Here is a 20,448-nt window from a genome sequence, read left to right as displayed (position 1 = left end):
AATATAAAACAATATTCATTCATGTTTCCTTTTTTAACGATTATGTGCTTTTTAAATAACGTTTAAATGTATTATAATTTGCAAATGGCAATATAATCTTTTCTGTTTTACAGCTGGCAATACTCCTTACGCTCTCTCACAATTTATGACAACAAAGTAAAACTTGGCAGCACTTTATCACATAAAAAACATTTTCATCTCTTTGACAGCTAAAAATGTATTTTTGTTATTGAGTGCAATTATTTTTTTTTATATAAACGAATGAAAAATTGTTCAAAAAATACTAAAAAAATATAAATAACGCAACATGTTAAAAGTAGCGCAACCTACGAGTAATGCCTTTCACAATTTTAAATGCGGCGAAATATTTTGTGTTTCACCAGCTGTTTACAATGTTACTTGCTGTCTGTGTGCCACCAAAATGCATCTGGATCAGTTTCCCAGTCACTTTCAAATGCAGCATCTTACCCTGGCTGAGGAGAGTATAAATTTGGAGGAATTAGAACTTAAGAGGCGTGCTAAATTGGCTAAAGATGCAACGCTGCTGGATAATATGGCCATCAAAGAAGAGGATCCCGAAGATGATCCCATAAAACAGGAAGATGTGGCGGATGAACAAGAAGTGGATGAAGATGATAAAAGTTTGCAGCAGCTATTAAGGGAAACAGAAAAGGCTCGTGGGAAGCAGGAGAAAGTGCAGGATGAAGAGTTACCTGAGGAGGCGAAAAGTGAGGAAATAAATATTGGGGACAAATTGCAGGTGGAGATTCTGGTGCGTAAACCAAATACAAGAAATTCGAGGAAAAATAAAAAAGCTCTAAGTAAAAAGGAAGATCAAAAGACGGATGTTGAAAGTGAATTAGAAGAAATAAGCTTAGAGGAGAATAAGGCAAATGAAAAAGAAGTGACCACACACTTGATTACTGAAGAGGAAGAGTTAAAAGAAGAATATGATGGTGATGATGTAGATATGGATCGAGATTGGTCTTTGGAGGATAAGATTTCTGACACAGATGTAAGTTAAACAGAAACTCGTACAGAACTAAACTAGAACTGATTAAAATTGGTATTATTGATTTCTTTCTTTAGTCCGATCCCGATGACAAGAACAGTCCCAAAGATGAACTACCTTTTCCTTGTCTTACATGTAAAAGATCGTATCGTTCCAAACACAGCTTACAAAAGCACAACTATAGTGTTCATAATCCTAATAAACCGCCGAAAAAACCGAAAGAACCTAAAGCCGAACACAAATGTGATGAATGCAATGAAGTGTTTCGTTCCGCCCGAGATTTGCGTGGTCATAAATGGAAACATACGGGAATATTTTGCGATATCTGTGGAAAACCTTTTACCCAAACCGGCAATATGATGAGACACAAAATCCGCCACACTGGCATTAAGGCACACAAATGCAAAGAATGTGATAAGGAATTCTTTACCGACAAAGAATTAAAGTCCCATATGATTTGTCATACCGGCCTAATGCCTGTCATTTGCGAAATATGTGGTAAAAGGTGTCGAGATCGTGGTGTTCTAACCGCCCATATGCGTAGACATACTGGTGAACGACCGGCTAAATGTGATGTTTGTGGTAAAAGTTTCTTTTCATTTCATGATCTTAACGTCCACGCTGTTACGCACAGCAGTGAGCGGCCATTTAAGTGTGATATATGTGGTTCAACATTCCAACGCAAAAAAGCTTTGCGTGTTCATAAACTTATACATTCGAAAGATCGTAAGCATGTGTGTAAAATATGTGGCAAAGGTTTTGCTCAATCCGGTGGTCTCAACTCGCATATGCGAACACATGATGCTGCTCTGGAGAAAACTAGCAATGAGATTGCTCAACCGGTTATTATGCCAGTACAGATAGAACCAGCGGAAAGTTCAACGTCGAATAAAACATCTGCAACTAACGAGGTTAGTATGACACCAGAGAGTAGTAGTGTTTTGGGCCAATATATGGTTTAGAATTGAATTGTGGTCGTTGTAATTTTAGTTTTTCATATGATTAAATATTATTAAGATTTTTACAATAAAATGATAATAGTAGTTGTAGAATATGTGTAAATAAATGCAATATAATTAAGTGATAATCACATCACAAAATAAAGTAACAATTAAACTAAAAAGACACATATAAAATTTCCAACATTAAAAATTTAACTTCAAAGATTAGCATCTGAAAATATTAGAAAAAAACAACAACTGCAACTGTTTATATGTTTTATAATGACAACAAGTTGAAACTTGGCAGCACTTAATCGCAAAAAAACTCGGCAAAAATTAAAACAATTGAATGCATTTCTTGTTTGTTATCAAACAAATTTAATTACTATAATTAGTTCTTAAAGCTATCACCAAAGTTTAACGATTTCTCAAGAAGGTGAAATTTAAAATAAAAAAAGTTGGCGGATTCCGTTTTTATTTAAAATTTATGAAAATTAAAAAGTAACTGTAAAATTAGAAGTCTTACACTCGTTTTTAAGCCGCCGCCAATATTTTTATTTTTCGCCTTCGTGGTCATTAATATTTGTCGGCGCAGGGTTTTGTGTTCTATTCTTAAGAAAACAATTGTTTTCTTGCAAAAGCAAATGAAAACTTATTTAAAAAATTAAAAAAAAATCTACTGTAAAATGCTGCAAGTAGCTCATCCTACTAGAAATGACTTTCACAACATCAAATGCGGCGAAATCTTTTGTATTCCACCAGCCGTTTACAATGTTACTTGCTGTATGTGTAACATCAACATCCATCTCGACCAGTTTCCCAGTCACTTTCACATGCAACATCTTATGCTGGCCGAGGAGAGTATAAATTTAGAAGAATTGGAACTCAAAAGACGTGCTAAATTGTCAAAAGATGCCTCTTTAATAGATAATATGACCACCAAAGAAGAGGAACCTCAAGATGATCCTTTAAGGCAAGAAGATCTTGTAAAGCGAGAAGAGGAATCTTTTGGGAAACATGACAACAAACAAGAAGCACTAACAAAAGTGACCGATGCTAGTGATATAAATATTTCGGTAGAGAAAATTGTAGAGCGTAAACGTAATACTAGAAATTCAAGAAAGAATAATAAAGAATCCAAAAGTGTAAACATAAAGGATAAGACAGAGGTGGAAGATTTGAATAAATTAAACTTAAACATTGAAAAGGAAACTAATAACGAAATGACAATCCAAGTAAATCAAGCAGTCAATGAAAAGGAAACTAAAGACGAAATGGCAATCCAATTAAATCAAGAAGTGAATGATGGTGATGATGTCAATGTCAAATTAAAGGAGCAGATAAAGGCGGTAAGAAAGCGAAGTACTAGAAATGCTAGAAAGAATAATAAACAAACAAATGCTGTAAAAACAGATAAAAAGCAGGAGATGAATAATTTAAGCGAATTAAGGTCTGGATTTGAAAAAGAGACCAATAATGAAGAAACGCAATTAAAGCAAGAGCAGAATGCTTCGAACGAAGAATATGAAGCTGTAAAGACAGACAAAAAGCAGGAGATTAACAATTTAAGTGAATTTAGTAATGAATTTGAAAAAGAGACTAATAATGAAGAAGCGCAAGAGCAGAACGATGAATATGATAGTGATGATGTAGATATGAATCAAGACTGGTCATTGGATGATAAAATATCTGATATAGATGTAAGTTATTAAAAGTAAAGCAGTCTAACTGATAGAATTGAACTAGAACTAAGCTATTTCTTTTACATTTTTTTACTTCAGTCTAATAACGAAGACAAAAATAACAAAAGACATAAACGTATCTTTACCTGCCTGACTTGTGATCGTACATATACTTCCAAGAATGGATTAAATAAGCACAACTATACTGTTCACAATATGCCCAAACCACCTAAAGTCGAATACAAATGTGATGACTGTAATGAAGTTTTCTATTCTGAACGTCTTTTGCGCGGTCATAAATATAAACATACTGGTATATTTTGTGATATTTGTGGTAAAACTTTTACACAATCGAGTAATATGTTAAATCACAAGATACGTCATACCGGCGTAAAGGCCCACAAATGCAAAGAATGTGATAAGGAATTCTTTACTAGCAGAGAACTTAAATCCCATATGATATGTCATACGGGCCTGCCTGTTATATGTGAAATATGTGGCAAACAATGTCGACATCGTAGTCTTCTAAAGGCTCACATGCGTAGACACACGGGTGAGCGGCCCTTTAAATGTGATGTTTGTGGTAAGTGTTTCTTTTCCCTACATGATCTTAATGTACACGCTGTTGCGCACACCACCGATCGACCATTTAAGTGTGATATCTGTGGTTCAACATTTCAACGGCGAAAAGCTTTGCGTATTCACAAACTTATACATTCGAAAGATCGTAAACATGTGTGTAAAATATGTGGCAAAGGTTTTGCACAATCGGGTGGTCTTAACTCACATATGCGTTCACATGATTTAGAAAAAGTTGGCAGTAAAATAGCTCCACTCGATTTTTTGCCAGTACAAATGCAGACAATGGAAAATACTCAAACGGAGGGTATAATAACGAGTTTAAATGTTGATGTTAGTATGACAGCAGAGGGTATTATGTTGGGACAATATATGGTTTATAAGTAAATATATAAATTGCGTTTGTTTTTTTCGTCCTCTCCTTCGTCTTAATATGAATGTTAAAATTTTTAGTAAGATAATGTGTGTAAATATGTGAAATGTAAATAAGAAATTAAAATAACTTCAAATAATCTTTACTTTTAATTAGATCAAAATTGATTAGACTATTCTGGTCTAAACTATAAACAAGACTATGGTCTAAACTATAGACTTACCTATAGAGTAGACTAAACTATAGATTACACTATAGACTAGACTATTAGCTAAACTATAGACAGTATAGAACATGATCTAAGGTGTAGACTAGCCTATAGATCAGACTACACTACACTGGGTTAGACCATATACTAGACTATAAATGGACTAGACTGCATACAAGACTATGGACAAGTCTTTAGGCTAGACTTTAGGGTAGTTTATGGTCTAAACTATAGATTAGATTATGTACTAGCCAGAGTAGACGATAGACTAGTATATAGATTAGACAGTAGAGTAGACTATATAATTGACTATAGAGTAGACTATAGATTAGACTATAGACTAGACTATTGGCTAGACTGTAGACTAGACTATAGACTATACCATAACCTATACCATAGACTAGACTATAGACTAGACTATTGAATAGACTATAGAATAGTCTCTAGACTAGACTATAGACTAGACTGTGGACTAGCCTATAGACTAGACTATGGACTAGACTATGGACTAGACTATAGACTAGACTATAGACTAGACTATAGACTAGACTATAGACTAGACTATAGACTAGACTATAGACTATACTATATAATAGACTATAGACAAGACTATGGACTAGACTATAGACTAGACTATAGACTAGACTATAGACTAGACTATAGGCTAGACTAAAGACTAGACTATAGACTAGACTATAGACTAGACTATAGACTATAGATTAGACTATAGACTAGACTATAGAGTAGACTATAGACTATAGATTAGACTATAGACTAGACTATAGACTAGACTATAGACTAGACTATAGACTTGACTGTAGACTAGACTATAGACTAGACTATAGATTAGAATATAAACTAGACTATAGACTAGACTATAGACTAGACTATAGACTAGACTATAGACTAGACTATAGACTAGACTATAGACTAGACTATAGACTAGACTATAGACTAGACTATAGACCAGACTATAGACTAGACTATAGACTAGACTTTAGACTAGACTAAAGACTAGACTAACGACTAGACAAAGACTAGACTATAGACTAGACTATAAACTAGACTATAGAATATTATATAGAGTAGACTATATACTAGAATATAGACTAGACTATAGACTTGACTATAGACTAGACTATAGACTAGAGTATATACTAGAATATAGACTAGACTATAGACTTGACTGTAGACTAGACTATAGACTAGACTATAGATTAGAATATAGACTAGAATATAGACTAGACTATAGACTAGATTACAGACTAGACTATGTACTAGACTATAGACTAGAATAAAGACTAGACTACATATTAGACTATAGACTAGACTAGACTAAACTATAGACTTAACTATAGACTAAATTATAGACTAGACTATAGACTAGACTAAATACTAGACTATAGACTAAACTATAGTCTAAACTATAGACTAAATTATAGACTAAAATATAGACTAGACCAAAGACTAGAATATAGACTGGAGTATAGACTAGACTATAGACTGGACTATAGACTAGACTATAGAATAGACTTTAGATTGGATTCCGGGAGACGAGACGATTAGACTAACTATAGACTAGAGACAAGACTATAGACTTGACCGCTCTATAGAAGGGACTGAATTAAAGAGAGTACACTTACTATAGACTAGAGTCTTCACTATAGACTTTATAAGTTTGTTGTATAGTTCACACAACAACTTATAGTCTCTTAAGTTCTTTTAATTAAAATTCTCCTTTTTTTTGTTTTATAACATAAATTTTATTTGTTTTTTTTTTTTTTTTTTTTTTTTTTGTAATTACACAGCTAAAACATAAAAATTAAGTACGATTTTATATATCTTTATATATATATAAATATGTATAAAAACAATAACTTATAGCAAACAAAAGGAATTTGAAAAAACTGTTAAAATTTGGAAAATAAAAAAAATTTTAAAATTTCTTAAATTCTGCTAAAACTTAAAAAATTAAAAGGGAATGTTTTGAAAAAAAGGATATATGATATGATATTGATTTAATAATAAGTCCCTTAAAAAATATATATAATACTAATGTTTTCCAATTGTGTGTAGGATGTTAGAGATTTTTTTAAATTTTATTAGAAATAAAATGTTTATGAGGGGATTTAGAAAAAGAATTAATTTGTATTGAAAAGTTAAATAGTTTATAGATATTTTAATGGTTTTTTTTAAGTTGTTTTAAAAAATGTTTAGTTAGTTTTTTTGCAATGTTTGGTTATTACAAAATATTTTGTTGTTTTAATAGAAAAAAGTGCTTTTAGTGTTTTTTTAAAGTTAAAATGCTTTTTGTTGTTAAAATATTTCAAAAATTTTTTGAGATTTGTTGTTGTTGTTTTTTTCTAATGTTATTTGTTAAGAGTTTCTTTATAAATTCCTGTAAATTTGGCTTATTATGTTATAAAGTCTATATTTGTTGGTTTTGTATGGAGTTAAAAATTTGGCACTGCTTTAGCCAGGATTTAATAATTGTAAAATTTTCTTATAAAAAATTTATTTTGAGGAGTTTTTAGCGTATTTAGAGTCTTATTAAATCCTCTTTTTTCTGCAATATTGTACATTTTTTTGTAGGTTATTTTAGGGAAGACTCCTTATATTTAGTTTTATGTTTTTAAAATTTATTTAAAAAAATTAGGGGAAATACTTTAATATTTCTTTTCCATTCTATTCCATTAATTGTGCTCTTCCTGCCAACAGCAATTCCTTTTAAATACCTTACAAAACTATTTACTTACTTTTGAATTTAGACTAAATTTATTTGTATTTTTATAAGTAAACGATCATCCTCACAAAATCCTCGCTTAATAATATCCGCTATATTGGCGTATTCTACAAAACCATAACCACGTCCACTAATACGTTCGCGTGGCTGATGAAAAGCTAAAATTTCAGCTTTAGTCATAATGGTATCGTGTTGTGATAGTTTCATGTCTCTCGGATGAACCATACAGAATTTAATACGTCCTATGAATGGCCATTCTAAGTGTATATCATTTTCCGATTGCATTAGATGGATGTGTAAGCTTAAGAAATTTATATTGCGTGGTTGTATATTGAGACGGGCACAAAACTTATAGCCATAGGGTGAAGTATAACATTCGGGAGAGTATTTTAAATGACTGGCATTGGAACGCAAATGATTGATAAGATTTTGAAAGCTAGGAATTTCCCAAACAATAGTGCCATTGCTGTAGCGAGCATCCACTTGTTGTTGTGTTTCCATTAGTTGTTTTGTCAGGTTTTCTATTTTGACTTCTTGCTCGAAGGCTCTTTGCTCTAAAACCACTATACGCTGATACATGGCCTGTATAAGTTGTTCCTCACTAATTCCATCACCATTGGCATATTGTGGTGGCGGTGGTGGTAAAGCTCCACCCGCTCCACTACCATTTTGTCCTCTAGCTGGTTTTTGTGGATTCCAGCTAGCTATGGCTGTATTTTGTAAAGATCTCAACATTAATTGCAAATGATGTGGCATATCTTCTTTTAAATGCATTTCCAAGGCATTGGTTTCAGGGCGTCCCACAAAATCGCATTTAATGCTGGCAAAGGGACATTTTTCCTCGCTCGGCTCCTCCTCACAGCGATAGGGACACTCTAGCTTATGCTGTTCCATTTCCAAGGGTGAACCTATAAATGTGCAACCCGTCTTATTATGCTCACACTTTAATTTAATCTGTTGTATTTCTCGTCGCGTATAGTTATCGGGAAAGACATCTTTATCCACCTCTAGTTTCTGATTATCCATGGGACATAGTTGATTTTTCTTGCGCAACCAGTTGTTTAAGCAGGTTTTACAAAACCTATGACCACAAGTCGTTAGCACCGGTTCCTTTAACCAACTCATACAAATGGCACATTCATATCTGGCCTCCGGTTCGGATTCATCATTGCTATTCGTACCGCTCAAAGCCAATGAATTCATGAGATTAAGTCTTTGTGGTGGCTGTGGTCGTTGGGTCACTTCCATTTTGGCCATACGTTCGGGTAATACTTGTTCCTGATATTGTTGTGCTGCTTGTCTACCATCTTGCATTTTTGTTTGTTTTTAAATGTATATTTTCTTTTGATTTGTTAAAATTGCTCAAAAACTTTTGTAAAAATTCTAAAAAAACACTTTTATTTGCTGCTATTTTTATGCTCTTATTTTTTTTTTTTTTTTTTTTTTTTTAACTTTGAAGTGTGTTGGCGGAGTATTAAACTCACAAACTGCCAGGTTATCCCACAAAAATAGAAAAGTTACATCATTGAATCATCATAATCAGACTACAGGTCTATTTTGGCATCTCTCAGAAATTCAAAAAGTAACTTGAAAACATTAAAGTCACCCGATTTCAGAAGGGAAGAAACATCATAGTACTTGTCGAAAAAGCCATATTTGCGCCTCAAGTTGTCAAATTTAGTACATTTGAAAATAATATGATCGGAAGTCTCGTTCACATTACACACATCACAAAGATAAGAGTCAATTACACCAATTTTGTTCAAATACATTTTACCAAAAGTATGTCCAGTCATAAGTCTATTAAGAATTTTAACAGCAGCAGGTTCAAGCCCATGATTTCCATAGAACCAGGGTTTTCTCGGTACATTAGGATATATATTAGCAAAAAACCTTCCCTTCTCACGAGAAAGCTCCACATATTCAGAATTCCAATCCTCATATAGACAATCACGTATACAACGAATAGCCTCATCAGCAGTGAGGTCAACTACCAACTCAGCACCAATAGAAGTAGCATTTTTAGCAGCAACATCAGCCCTTTCATTGATATCAATACCCACATGACTGGGCGTCCAAAGCAAATGACATTCTCTAATTTGAGAGTTTCTAATTTTGTTGTGAATAGAAGCAACACAATAGTTCTTCGTAGTGGATACATTCAAGACTTGACACGACAAAAGGCTATCCGTGAAAATAACCAACTTTTCAACACCAGCAGAGATAGCAGAATCGATAGCCCTACTAATAGCACACAGTTCCGCAAACATACTAGAAGTTCTATGAGCAATTCTAAACAAATATTCAGCATCATTGGAGACATCAATAATAGCACAGCCAGCAGCATTTTCAGCCAGAGAGGCATCAGTAGCATAAATATTAAAATCATTTAGCTTATAATTATATATTTTCTCCATGTAAGTCAACATTATTTGTTCCCTCGAAAGATTAGATTTCTTATCAGGTAAGATGTTAGTAAGAATCCGTAGTTGACCGTTTCTAACAAAAGAGCAGTTAACGTTTATGCGATCAAAAATGTGAATTTTTATGCTCTTAAGGATGAAAAATGTATTTGCAAATTGTAAAAAAAATGATTATTGATTTCTTTTGTTTTGTTAATTAATTTTGACATTTATCATGTAAATGAGAACGAGATGTGTCATCTGTTTTTTTTTTTTTACTTTACAAATTGTCTATGTAAACAAATAGAACAGGGTGTCTCAGCATTAATTATTATTTTTATAAGAAAAAGAGAAAAACACAAAAACTGATAGCTGCTAGCATAAGTAACATATGAAACTACTTAATCTGGCAACTTCTTTTAAGAAATATTCACAAAGAGCGGAAGTGAGAAGTTAAAATATAACAACAGGGTTGTATGTCTCAACAATATAATAAGCAAATAGAAAAATTTTATTTATTAACGAAATATTTCTAAATTATGAATATAACTTTTAAAAATGCGAAATATTCTAGAAATTATAAATATTAGTATTTTTTTTTCTAACTATGGCCACCTTAAAATAAATAATCGCTAGAATTTTTTTTATAATTTTTTTAAACATTACAAAAAAACGCTAATTTTAACACACTGAAAGTAATATTTTTGGTCGTTTATATAAATTGAACCATCGAATGATAGCCAGGGACAGTCTATAATTGAACGTGAACGTGAGAACGTGAGAAAATTAAAAAAACAAAGAATATATACGTTTTAACGCACTACAGTGAAGGAAGTGTATTGAAGTGTTTTTATAGGCAAACACTTAAGTGGTGCTAATAAAGCAATTAAAAACATACAAGAACAATAAAAAACATTGATATAATAAATAACGGTTAAAAAAAATATTTGAATTTATTCTAAAAAAAATACTAAAGTTTTAAAAGAATTCGGATTTGAAATAAAAAAAGAAAATCATTTAAAAATGAAGAAATTTTTAAATTTATTAATAATCGTTACAATTTACATATCCTGGGTATGGACAATATATGTTCCAGAACATACCGATAACAAACAAATAAATGAGAAGCAATTTGGTATTGAAAAACCATTAGGAAAGATTTTACAGACAATTGAAGATAGATATGTGCTTAAATTAAATAATATTAATAATAATGACGCTGATGTTGATGATGGCCAACAACAAATTGTATTTAATGCACAGCAGGCAAAAAATGCACACCAATTCAAACTCATACCAACGCAACAAAAATCATACGATATCGATGATGACGTCGTGGTAAGTGCAAAAAAACGCACAAACCTTATGCATGAGAAGAATTTGGAGGCACAACCAACTGGTTTAGTAGCAGTAGCAGCAGCAGCAGAACAAAATACACATAATAATGACGTATTGACAACAGAGGAGAAATATAACACGGAAGACGACTCATTAGAAACCCCTACACACTCACGCCAGAAGCGTCAATTGTCGGACTTCTTAATTGCCCCCAATACACGCTGGTGTGGTCGTGGTAATACGGCTAATGGTACCTATAATCATTTGGGTGGTGCCTCTATGGCTGATAAATGCTGTCGTACCCATGATCATTGTAAAGTCTATATACCAGCCATGAGTAATCGTTTTGATCTTTTCAATTATCGTCCCTATACTTTGTCGCATTGTAATTGTGATCGTCGTTTTCGCACCTGTCTAAAAATGGCCAGTGATGAAGATGCCAATACTATAGGCAAACTATTCTTTAACCTAGTACAAACTCAATGTTTTGTTTTGGTCAAAGAGGTGGTGTGTCAGCAGCGTGCCAAGGATGGTACTTGTCTAAAAGAGCATGTTAAGCAGAAGGCTTATTTGAGAAATAATAAAAAGTATTAAGAGGGTGAAGGAAACAAGATAATAACGCTTCCATGAAGTGTCTAACTGAACAAATTCTCAAGTCTTATTAAAACCTCATTTATTTTTTTTTTTTCTTAATAATATTATCAATAAGTTATAACTAAAGAAAGAAAAGCAAAAAACAAAATAGTTTCCTATAATTTGTAAAACAAAAAAGTACTTAAACACGTTTAAAACTAACTCAAACACCTACACAACTGGCTATAGGGTATTAAACTCATCGGCTGTTTTTGTTTACAATTGTTTTTTTCAACGCCGCTGCTAATTGGTTAAATTTTCAATTGTATTAAATATTTCTAATGTTGCCTGCAAATTAAGGCCAATATATAGAAATTATATTATTAAGGTGAGTAATTAATTAAATAATTTTTTAATAATATCATAGTAATTAGGATAAATCACAATATGAAATGTTTATTTCAACAATGACGTTAAAGTTTTATTTTAAAATAAGGAAAAAAACAATCAATAGCATTAAATTTATAAAATTGTACAATTTTATAACCAAAAAAAGAAAATACCGTTAGAATAGATGTTTAAAAGCAAAAAAGTGCTGCCAAGTTTAAATGAATTAAAGGATCTGTCATTATAAACAGTGTTGACAACTAACTGTGTTGAAACTTTTATAACTAAAAATAGTAACAAAATACCGTTAGAATAGATGTTTTAAAGCAAAAAAAGTGCAACCAAGTTTAAATGAATAAAAGGATCTGTAATTATGATTAGTGTTGACAACAGTGTTTAAACTAATTCAGCAACTTTATATTTATCGCACTAATATGTAGGAATGAGAAGAATAACAAAATACAACAATTATAAGGAAACTTTAAAAGAGAATTAAGAGAAAGTTTCTCTGTGGATATGGCCACGAAGAAAACTTATCCGTTAAAAGCAAACAAGTGCAACCAAGTTTACAATAAAAAAGGATCTGTTACTCTAATAATAGTATTGACAATATAGAAGTTTTTTTTTTATCAGGAATTAAGTGTTTTAAAGGGAATTTTAAATAATAAAAGTTTTTTCAAGGAATAAGTAGCATTTTTTTATAAAAAAAAAAACAAATAAATATAAAAATTTAAAAAAAAAATCAAGAGTTTTTTCTAATTAATTGCTGAATTTTTTATAAAAAACTAAAACTTTTTCGTGAAAAATATTTACAAAAAATTAGTTTTAAACATTATTCTTTAAAATTAAAACAGTTTAAAGGAAAAAATTTAACAAACAAAACACGTTTACAAATCTTATTTATAATTTGAAATTAATGTTATTATTAAAAGAAATTTTGTTATTATTTAAAAAATTTTGTTTGTAATCTTTTATAGTTTATGTATTAATTTTATATGTTTTTTTATTTTATATCTTTACAGCTATAAGGTTTAACACCAACATGAACTAAATGCTGGTCTAAACAAAAATAAAAAATAAGCTGAAAATTTGTCTAATTAATAATAATGTAATTATGTTTTTTTAGAAATAGTTTTATATTTATAATTTTATCAAAAAATATTAGCACTGACAATGAGAATATTTTAGCTGTAATACTTAACTGATAAGCTTTATTTTTAATTTAATTAAAAAAAACTACCATTAAACATTCTAAATTCATAATGAATTTTAATTAAACCCTAGAAAAACAACGAATTTATTAAATAAATTATTAGAGTAGTTTAAGTAGAGATTTTTTAAATATTTTACAAAAAAACAAAAAACAAAAAACAAAAAACAACATTCTTTATTCATTTAAATGTTATAAATAGAATTTTTATTATACAGTAGTATTAAATTATTATGATGTATACTATTTAATATAATAAAATAATAGAAAGTACTTAATAAAACACAAGTATTTATTCAAACTTAATTAGAAAAAAGTGTGTTATTTAAATTCAAAAACAAGCCAAAGGTTATTTTTGATTAAAAACTTTAAACAATTAGTTTTAGAAAATTTTAAAATTTCAAAAGAAAATTTCAGTTTGTTGCTAAAAGACAAAAAAAAATAAAATAAAAACACGTAGTTAATGAATTAAAATACAATGTATGTAGAATTATGTATATAATTTGACGTATTTAATACATACAGTTTTTATGGACTTTGTTCTTTTTTATACAAATTTCCTCTAATTATTTTTTTTTTTAAATTTTTGCTATCTCTTTCTCTGTCTGGTTAATTTTGTTATCTCTTATTGTTTTGTTTTCTTTTTTTTTTCTTAACTTTGGGTGCTTTTTTTCTAAATTTTCAAAAAGGTCTTTTGTTAAAAATGCATAATAAACTTTAAATTTTATTATGTCTATATGATTGACGTCGGTGATCGTATGTTAATTTTTTTTTATTGGTTCTTAGAAATGTTCTAAAATAAGTTATTATGATTAATTTGGAACTTAAGACAGCAAATGGCAATAAATATTATATTTTCTTAACCCCCCTGGTTTTGTACTACACTTCAACATTTGTTAAAAATAATATTTATGAAAATACAATAACAATTTTTATGAAAATTAAGTGTAAAATGTGTGAAAAATTCATTTAAAGAAATTTGTCGAAAAATTCAACTCTATAACAAAAAAACGCTACAATGTTAATCCTTTTAATAAATGTAAACAAAAATATAACGGTTCATTAGCCATTTTGAGAGCAATCTCTCTGCGACAGTAATGTCAAATTGTAAAATCACTAAAACCTTCCAAAAGGTTTATTTTCTTTGCATTTTTAAGGAAATTTTAACATTTTAAGTTCGATATTGTTAAATAAAAGGATTCTATTAGAATTTTGTTTGCCTTTTAATTGTTGCTATAATTTACTATTAAAAAATCAATATTTAAAATATTTAAGTAATTAATTATGCTCAAAGAACATTTTTTAATTGTGGAAATATTTGCTTTAAATAATTAATTAGAAACATTAGAGAAAACTAAGTGTGTCACTTGAAAGCAATATTTTAATATAACGTTAATCTAAATTGGCTTTTCGAAAAAGCCAATAGACATACTTTTCAAACAATTAGCCAGATTTTTCTATACAAAAAGTAGGGAATATTATAAAAATTAATAGACCTCATTAAAAAAACCCCTAGTAAAATTTATGACCTGATAAAAGTCTGCACATTTCTGTTTGGGAAAATTTGCTATAATATATATTTAAAACTTTTTTGCATAAAATAGAATCAGGCGATATTATTGAATCATTATTTGACGTAAATATTTAACAAGAATTTTCCGTTTAATTATAAAACAAACAAATAAATATCTTAGCAAATATTTGTTATACAAAATGAATGAAAATATTTTTATTATTCTTATAATTTTAATTCAACGTAAAATTGTTATCGTTGTAAATATGAAATATATAGAAACAACTTAATTGTAAAATGTAGTATTTGTAATTAATTATGCATTTAATTGAGGGTTGTTAAATAGAACTGTCTAATGTTTACAATAAAAAAAAAGAGGCCGGTCGTTTTTTACTTTTTGTTTTGATTAATAATGTTTATGAGAATATTATAGAAAAACAAAATGCAATAACAAATCAATCAACAGTGAATCATTGTTTTTTTAATTCCTAATAAAATTTAATTAACACGTCATTAGCTAATTTATTTTTAATTGTAAGCTATAAATAAATTGTTTTAAAATATTTCCTTTAAATTTCAAGCACATATTATTTAATATTAAAAACAATTTATTTGTAATAAAACATTTGTTTATGCTATAGAGAACAAATCAAACTTTTCTATTCCGAAATTCTCTAAATAATATATTTTATATCACTCATGACAAACAAAGATCGTCCATTAAAACTATTTTTTTTAAATTATTTTTCCATTTTAGATGAATTTTTACTATAATTATGTCTTACTTCTAAAAACCACATTTTTCAAATAAATAACTTCAGAAACTGAATTATATATACAATTCCTTAATTTAAACACCTCATTTTAATAATTTCATTAATAACAGCTTTATTTACTGAATAAAAAACGCTCAATTGACAATTCTTGCGAAAGCAAAAAATTTACAGCTACTTTTGCAACATACCCGACAGATTTTGCCACTAAGTTAAGCCGCAAATAAGTTTTACAAAATAACGGCGTCAAGAATTGCTCTTTTCAAAACAACTTGGTATAAAAGCATATTTTAATAGAAAATTTTGTATACAATTATTTAATTTTCATAATTATTCAATTTAAAACTTTATTCCCTTTCCTTTGAAACAATTTTCTTTAAGACATTATAAAGATTTGATCTCTTCGTGAAACAGTTTTCAACGCCGTTAAATTTAATCGCCTTAGTTGTTTGTCATCCTTTTTACGCGCTCAATTCAATGTGTGGAAATGTATTAGTGTGAGTGTGAAAATTTTCTTATAAGACAATGATCAAGCAAAAATTTGCATAAACGGGAAAATTTATTAAAATTAGTAAAAATTTTAAGTATTTCGTAATAAAAGTAATAAAAACATTAAGTAAAAGATGCAGTAATAATGAAACTCAAAAATAAACAAAAAAATTGGAAAAAATTAATCAAATGTTGTGGAAAATAAAACAATTACTGCAACCATGTAATGGCGGACAGGTAAATTGGCCAAAAACTTTATTTAACTTAATAAATTGTTGGAAAATTTAATGAAATTGAGAAGAAAACAATAAAAATATATTGAATTGTTAAAAATTTACATGAATTACAAAGTTTCTACCGCAAACTGTAATTTTCTTAAAAGTTTATCGGCCAGCGGAGTCTCAAGGGAATCCCGTCACAAGTTTTTCCAAAACTAAAGCATAATATTAAACAAAAACTTATTAATTGTCTCAATGATCACAAAAAGTTTTAAAAACTTAATAATCTTATGAACTACAGTGTAAATTTCCATAAAATATTGCTACCATGTGGTCCTTTTTAAATTCCTTATGTGTTTTAATAAAATTCTTCGAATAAGTTAATAATTTTATGAAAAACTTAATCAAATTTTTTAAAAAAAATGTAATTTAAACAAAATTAACAAGAAAATTATAAAACAAATATCATTTCTACGATATTCTTAAAGTGTTACAAGTAACAAGGGAATCCCAGCCAAAAAATTTATGTTTTTTCTAAAACTAAAGTAAAATTTTAATGAAAAACTTATTTAATTAATTAATGGACATACAAATTTATACAAAGATGTATAGTCCTATGAACTACAGTGTCAGTATACATTAACTAGTGTTAGCAAGTGATCCCTTTTAAAATCCTCAAGTATTTCAATAAAATTCTTCTATTATGTTAATAAATTTTAACCAAATGTTTTGGTTCCCAAAATCTTTAAAGTATAAACAAAATAACAGAACATGTTGTTTATATTAGATATTATTTAAAAATTTTTTATTCCAAAGAACTACAGTGTAAATTTTAATAAAACAATAACCGCCATTTGATCCAAGTTTATCAAAAACAAAATTTTTTCACTTTAAACAAAATATTACAACAAACTTGATAATTATGTTCAAAAAAGTTTAAAAATATTTCAAAATTGTTATAAATTCAAAGACTACAGTGTAAATATTTATAAAATGACAATGAAAATACCTTAAGAAATCTAATAATGTCTGAAACATGTTCCGGAATGTTGTTGGCAATCAAAATATATCAAAAAAACTTCATATATGTTTCAAATACATGTAAATTATTGAAAAATGGCAGTATTTTCATAAGGTATGTTTAATTTATCAATGTTTTCCGTAAAATGTAGTAAATTGTAAGATTTTTATCATTAAACAATTATAATGATTATGAGGAACTATAGACTTGTCTATAGAAAGTAATAAATTTAAGTCTCTAGTTAGGACTGTAGTTAAAAATGTAGTCTTTAGTCATTACTGCAGTTTAGTCTTTAGTCAGGACTATAGCTTAGTCTATAGTCAGAGTACTGTACTTTAGTCTTTAGTCAGTACTGCAGTTTAGTCTTTAGTCAGGACCATATCTTAGTCTATAGTTAGAGTAAGTCGATGATCATGACCTGACAGTCTATAGTCTTGAAAATGTTTCAGTCATTCGATGATCAAGACCTGATATATGGTTTAGCTAAAGTCTTGTCTATAGTCTTGATTATATGCCAGTTTATAATCCACCCAAATAGTTCATTACAGTTTCAAACCTCCATTATTTATTAACAAAATAGGTATTGTCTTTAACTTTAGTTGTTTTTTATTTATTTCTTTTTTTAATTCTTATAGTATTATTTACACAAAACTATCTTCATATTGTACTTTCTACAACACGCGTCCCTTTAGAACACTCCTAGAAGTTTTTCTCATCCAATTTCTTTAGCGCCATCTCACAGTCACGTTAGGTGCTATTAACCACCGATAACAGTTTATCTTAGGCTGGTGTAACTGTCTCTAAGTGAACCTTAAACAAAATAACTCCATAAAACTTAAACAATTATGAGAATCTATGATTATGTGGAACTATGGATTGGTCTATAGAAAGGACTAAATGTAAGTCTCTATTCAGGACTGTAGTTTAGTCTTTAGCCAGGACTATAGTTTAGTCTTTAGTCAGGAGTACAGTTTAGTCTTTAGTTAGCACCATAGCTTAGTCTATAATCAGAATAAATCGATGTTAAGGATCTGACAGTCTTTAGCCTTGAATATGTATCAGTTTTTCGATGATCATATTTTACTTTGTCCACCATGCGTCCTTTTAGAGGACCTCTAGAAATTTCCACTGTAACACAATGGTTTTTCTCATCCAATTTCTTAAGCACTGCCTCACAGCCACGATAGGCACCATTAACCACCACTACCAGTTTATCCAAGGCTGGTATAACTGTCTCTAAGTGAAACTTAAACAAAATAACTCCATAAAACTTAATTACAACAATTTATCTCTACTTACTTGATCCCATTTAACTTTTTTCCCTTGTAACCTCCTGTACTATTGCTTTTTTAGCTGCGATCTTTGTAGGTGAAAAACCATCAAATGTATTTGATATAGTCTGACTCGTATGCCCCGGCCTTTTGACATAGTCCAAAAGTTTTAGCCAGCGTCTGAGATTAACATTATTGGCATTGTTCCATTTCTTGTCTGGCAGTAGGCAGATCCCACTTCAGCACCACCCATTTTTCTAAGTTAATTTTTTCAAAAATATGTCTTAAATTTTAATTTTTTCACACCCAACAAACGGTTTGCATTTTTTTCTCCAGCAAAAAAATGTAAATAAAACAACACAGGGTACACCATAAAATAACATTTACATTGACACTGGGTGATTTAATAGTATGTCTACAATTTAAAAAGACATTTCCTCTTTATGAAACAGTTTTTAACGCCGTTCAATTTAGTCGCCTTCGCTGTTTGTCTTCCTTTTTTCGCGCTCAATTCTATGGATATTAATATATTAGTGTGTGAAAATTTTCTTATAAGACAGTGATCAGGCAAAAGTTTTGCAAAAACAGGAAAATTTATAAAAATTCATAAAAAACTATAAATATTTTGCAATAAATATAATAAAAACATTAAGTATAAGATGAAGTAATAACTAAACTATAAAATAAGTAACAAATTGGTGAAATATTGTGTTATACAAAACAAATACTGCAACCATCTAATGGCGGACAGGTAAATTGGCTAAAAACTTTATTTAAGTTAATAAATTGTAGGAAAATTTAATGAAATTGAGCAGAAAACTATAAACATATTTGGAATTATTTAAAATTTATATAAATCACAAAGTTTCCAATGCAAACTGCAATTTTCTTAAAACTTCACCGGCCAGCAGAGTCTCAAGGGAATCCCGGCAATTTTTTTTTTCAAAAATTAATCAAAAGTTTTATAAACATTAAAGAAACATACAAATTTATAAAAAACTTAATAATCTTATGAATTATAGGTAGTGTGAATTTCAAAACTGCCACCTATGTGGTCCTTTCCAAATTCTTCAAGTATTTTACAAAATTCTTCGAATAACTCAATAATTTTATGAAAAATTTAAAAAATATAGTAACTTAAACAAGATTAGAAAGAAAATCATTAATCAAATAAAATTTCTACGATATTCTTAAAGTGTTACAAGGTAACAAGGGAATCTCGGCCAAAAAATTTATGTCTTTTCAAAACTAAAGCAAAATTTTTATCAAAAACTTAATTTAATTTGTTAATAGACATAAAAAATCATACAAATATATATAGTCCTATGAACTACAGTGTCAATATACATTAACTACTGTCACCAAGTGATTCCTTCGAAAATCCTCAAGATTTTTAACAAAATTCTTCTATTAAGTTAATAATTTTATAAAAAAATTAAATGAAATTTTACCCAAAACCTTTTAAATTAAAAAAAATATAACAGAACATGTTGTTTATATTACAATATTTAAAAAAAAATTATATTCCAAAGAACTACAGTGTAAATTTTTATAAAACAATAACCGCCAATTGGACAAAAGTTTATCAAGAACTAAATATTTCAACAAACTTGATAATAATGTTCAAAAAAGTTTAAAAATATTTCAAAATTTTTATAAATACAAAGACTACTGTGTAAATATTTATAAAATGACAATGAAAATACCTTAAGAAA

General features: G+C 29.0%; 3 protein-coding genes across 3 annotated transcripts; 2 read left to right on the top strand and 1 right to left on the bottom strand.

The window, feature by feature from the left end:
• The first annotated feature begins 182 nt into the window (after positions 1–182).
• Positions 183–5,146, top strand: LOC111674931 (zinc finger protein 107-like). Its single transcript, XM_046945961.1, has 4 exons — positions 183–1,015; positions 1,090–1,971; positions 2,628–3,653; positions 3,735–5,146. Exons 1-4 carry the CDS (start codon positions 308–310, stop codon positions 4,599–4,601), a joined length of 3,483 nt encoding a protein of 1,160 aa, XP_046801917.1. The 5' UTR covers positions 183–307; the 3' UTR covers positions 4,602–5,146.
• A 2,021-nt stretch (positions 5,147–7,167) lies between these two features.
• Positions 7,168–10,171, bottom strand: LOC111674929 (TNF receptor-associated factor 6). The gene is made up of 2 exons (XM_046946011.1): positions 10,082–10,171; positions 7,168–8,949 (listed from the first exon to the last, which is right to left on the bottom strand). Exon 2 carries the CDS (start codon positions 8,850–8,852, stop codon positions 7,560–7,562), a length of 1,293 nt encoding a protein of 430 aa, XP_046801967.1. The 5' UTR covers positions 8,853–8,949; positions 10,082–10,171; the 3' UTR covers positions 7,168–7,559.
• A 441-nt stretch (positions 10,172–10,612) lies between these two features.
• Positions 10,613–13,465, top strand: LOC111674934 (group 3 secretory phospholipase A2). Its single transcript, XM_046946012.1, has 2 exons — positions 10,613–12,239; positions 13,261–13,465. Exon 1 carries the CDS (start codon positions 10,964–10,966, stop codon positions 11,870–11,872), a length of 909 nt encoding a protein of 302 aa, XP_046801968.1. The 5' UTR covers positions 10,613–10,963; the 3' UTR covers positions 11,873–12,239; positions 13,261–13,465.
• Positions 13,466–20,448: the final 6,983 nt, after the last annotated feature.

The sequence above is a fragment of the Lucilia cuprina genome, chromosome 3 (genome assembly GCF_022045245.1).
Source record: "Lucilia cuprina isolate Lc7/37 chromosome 3, ASM2204524v1, whole genome shotgun sequence".
In the NCBI taxonomy this organism is placed as follows: domain Eukaryota; kingdom Metazoa; phylum Arthropoda; class Insecta; order Diptera; family Calliphoridae; genus Lucilia; species Lucilia cuprina.
The sequence above is the reverse complement of the archived record's forward strand: the minus strand, read 5'-3'. Positions and strand labels throughout refer to the sequence as shown.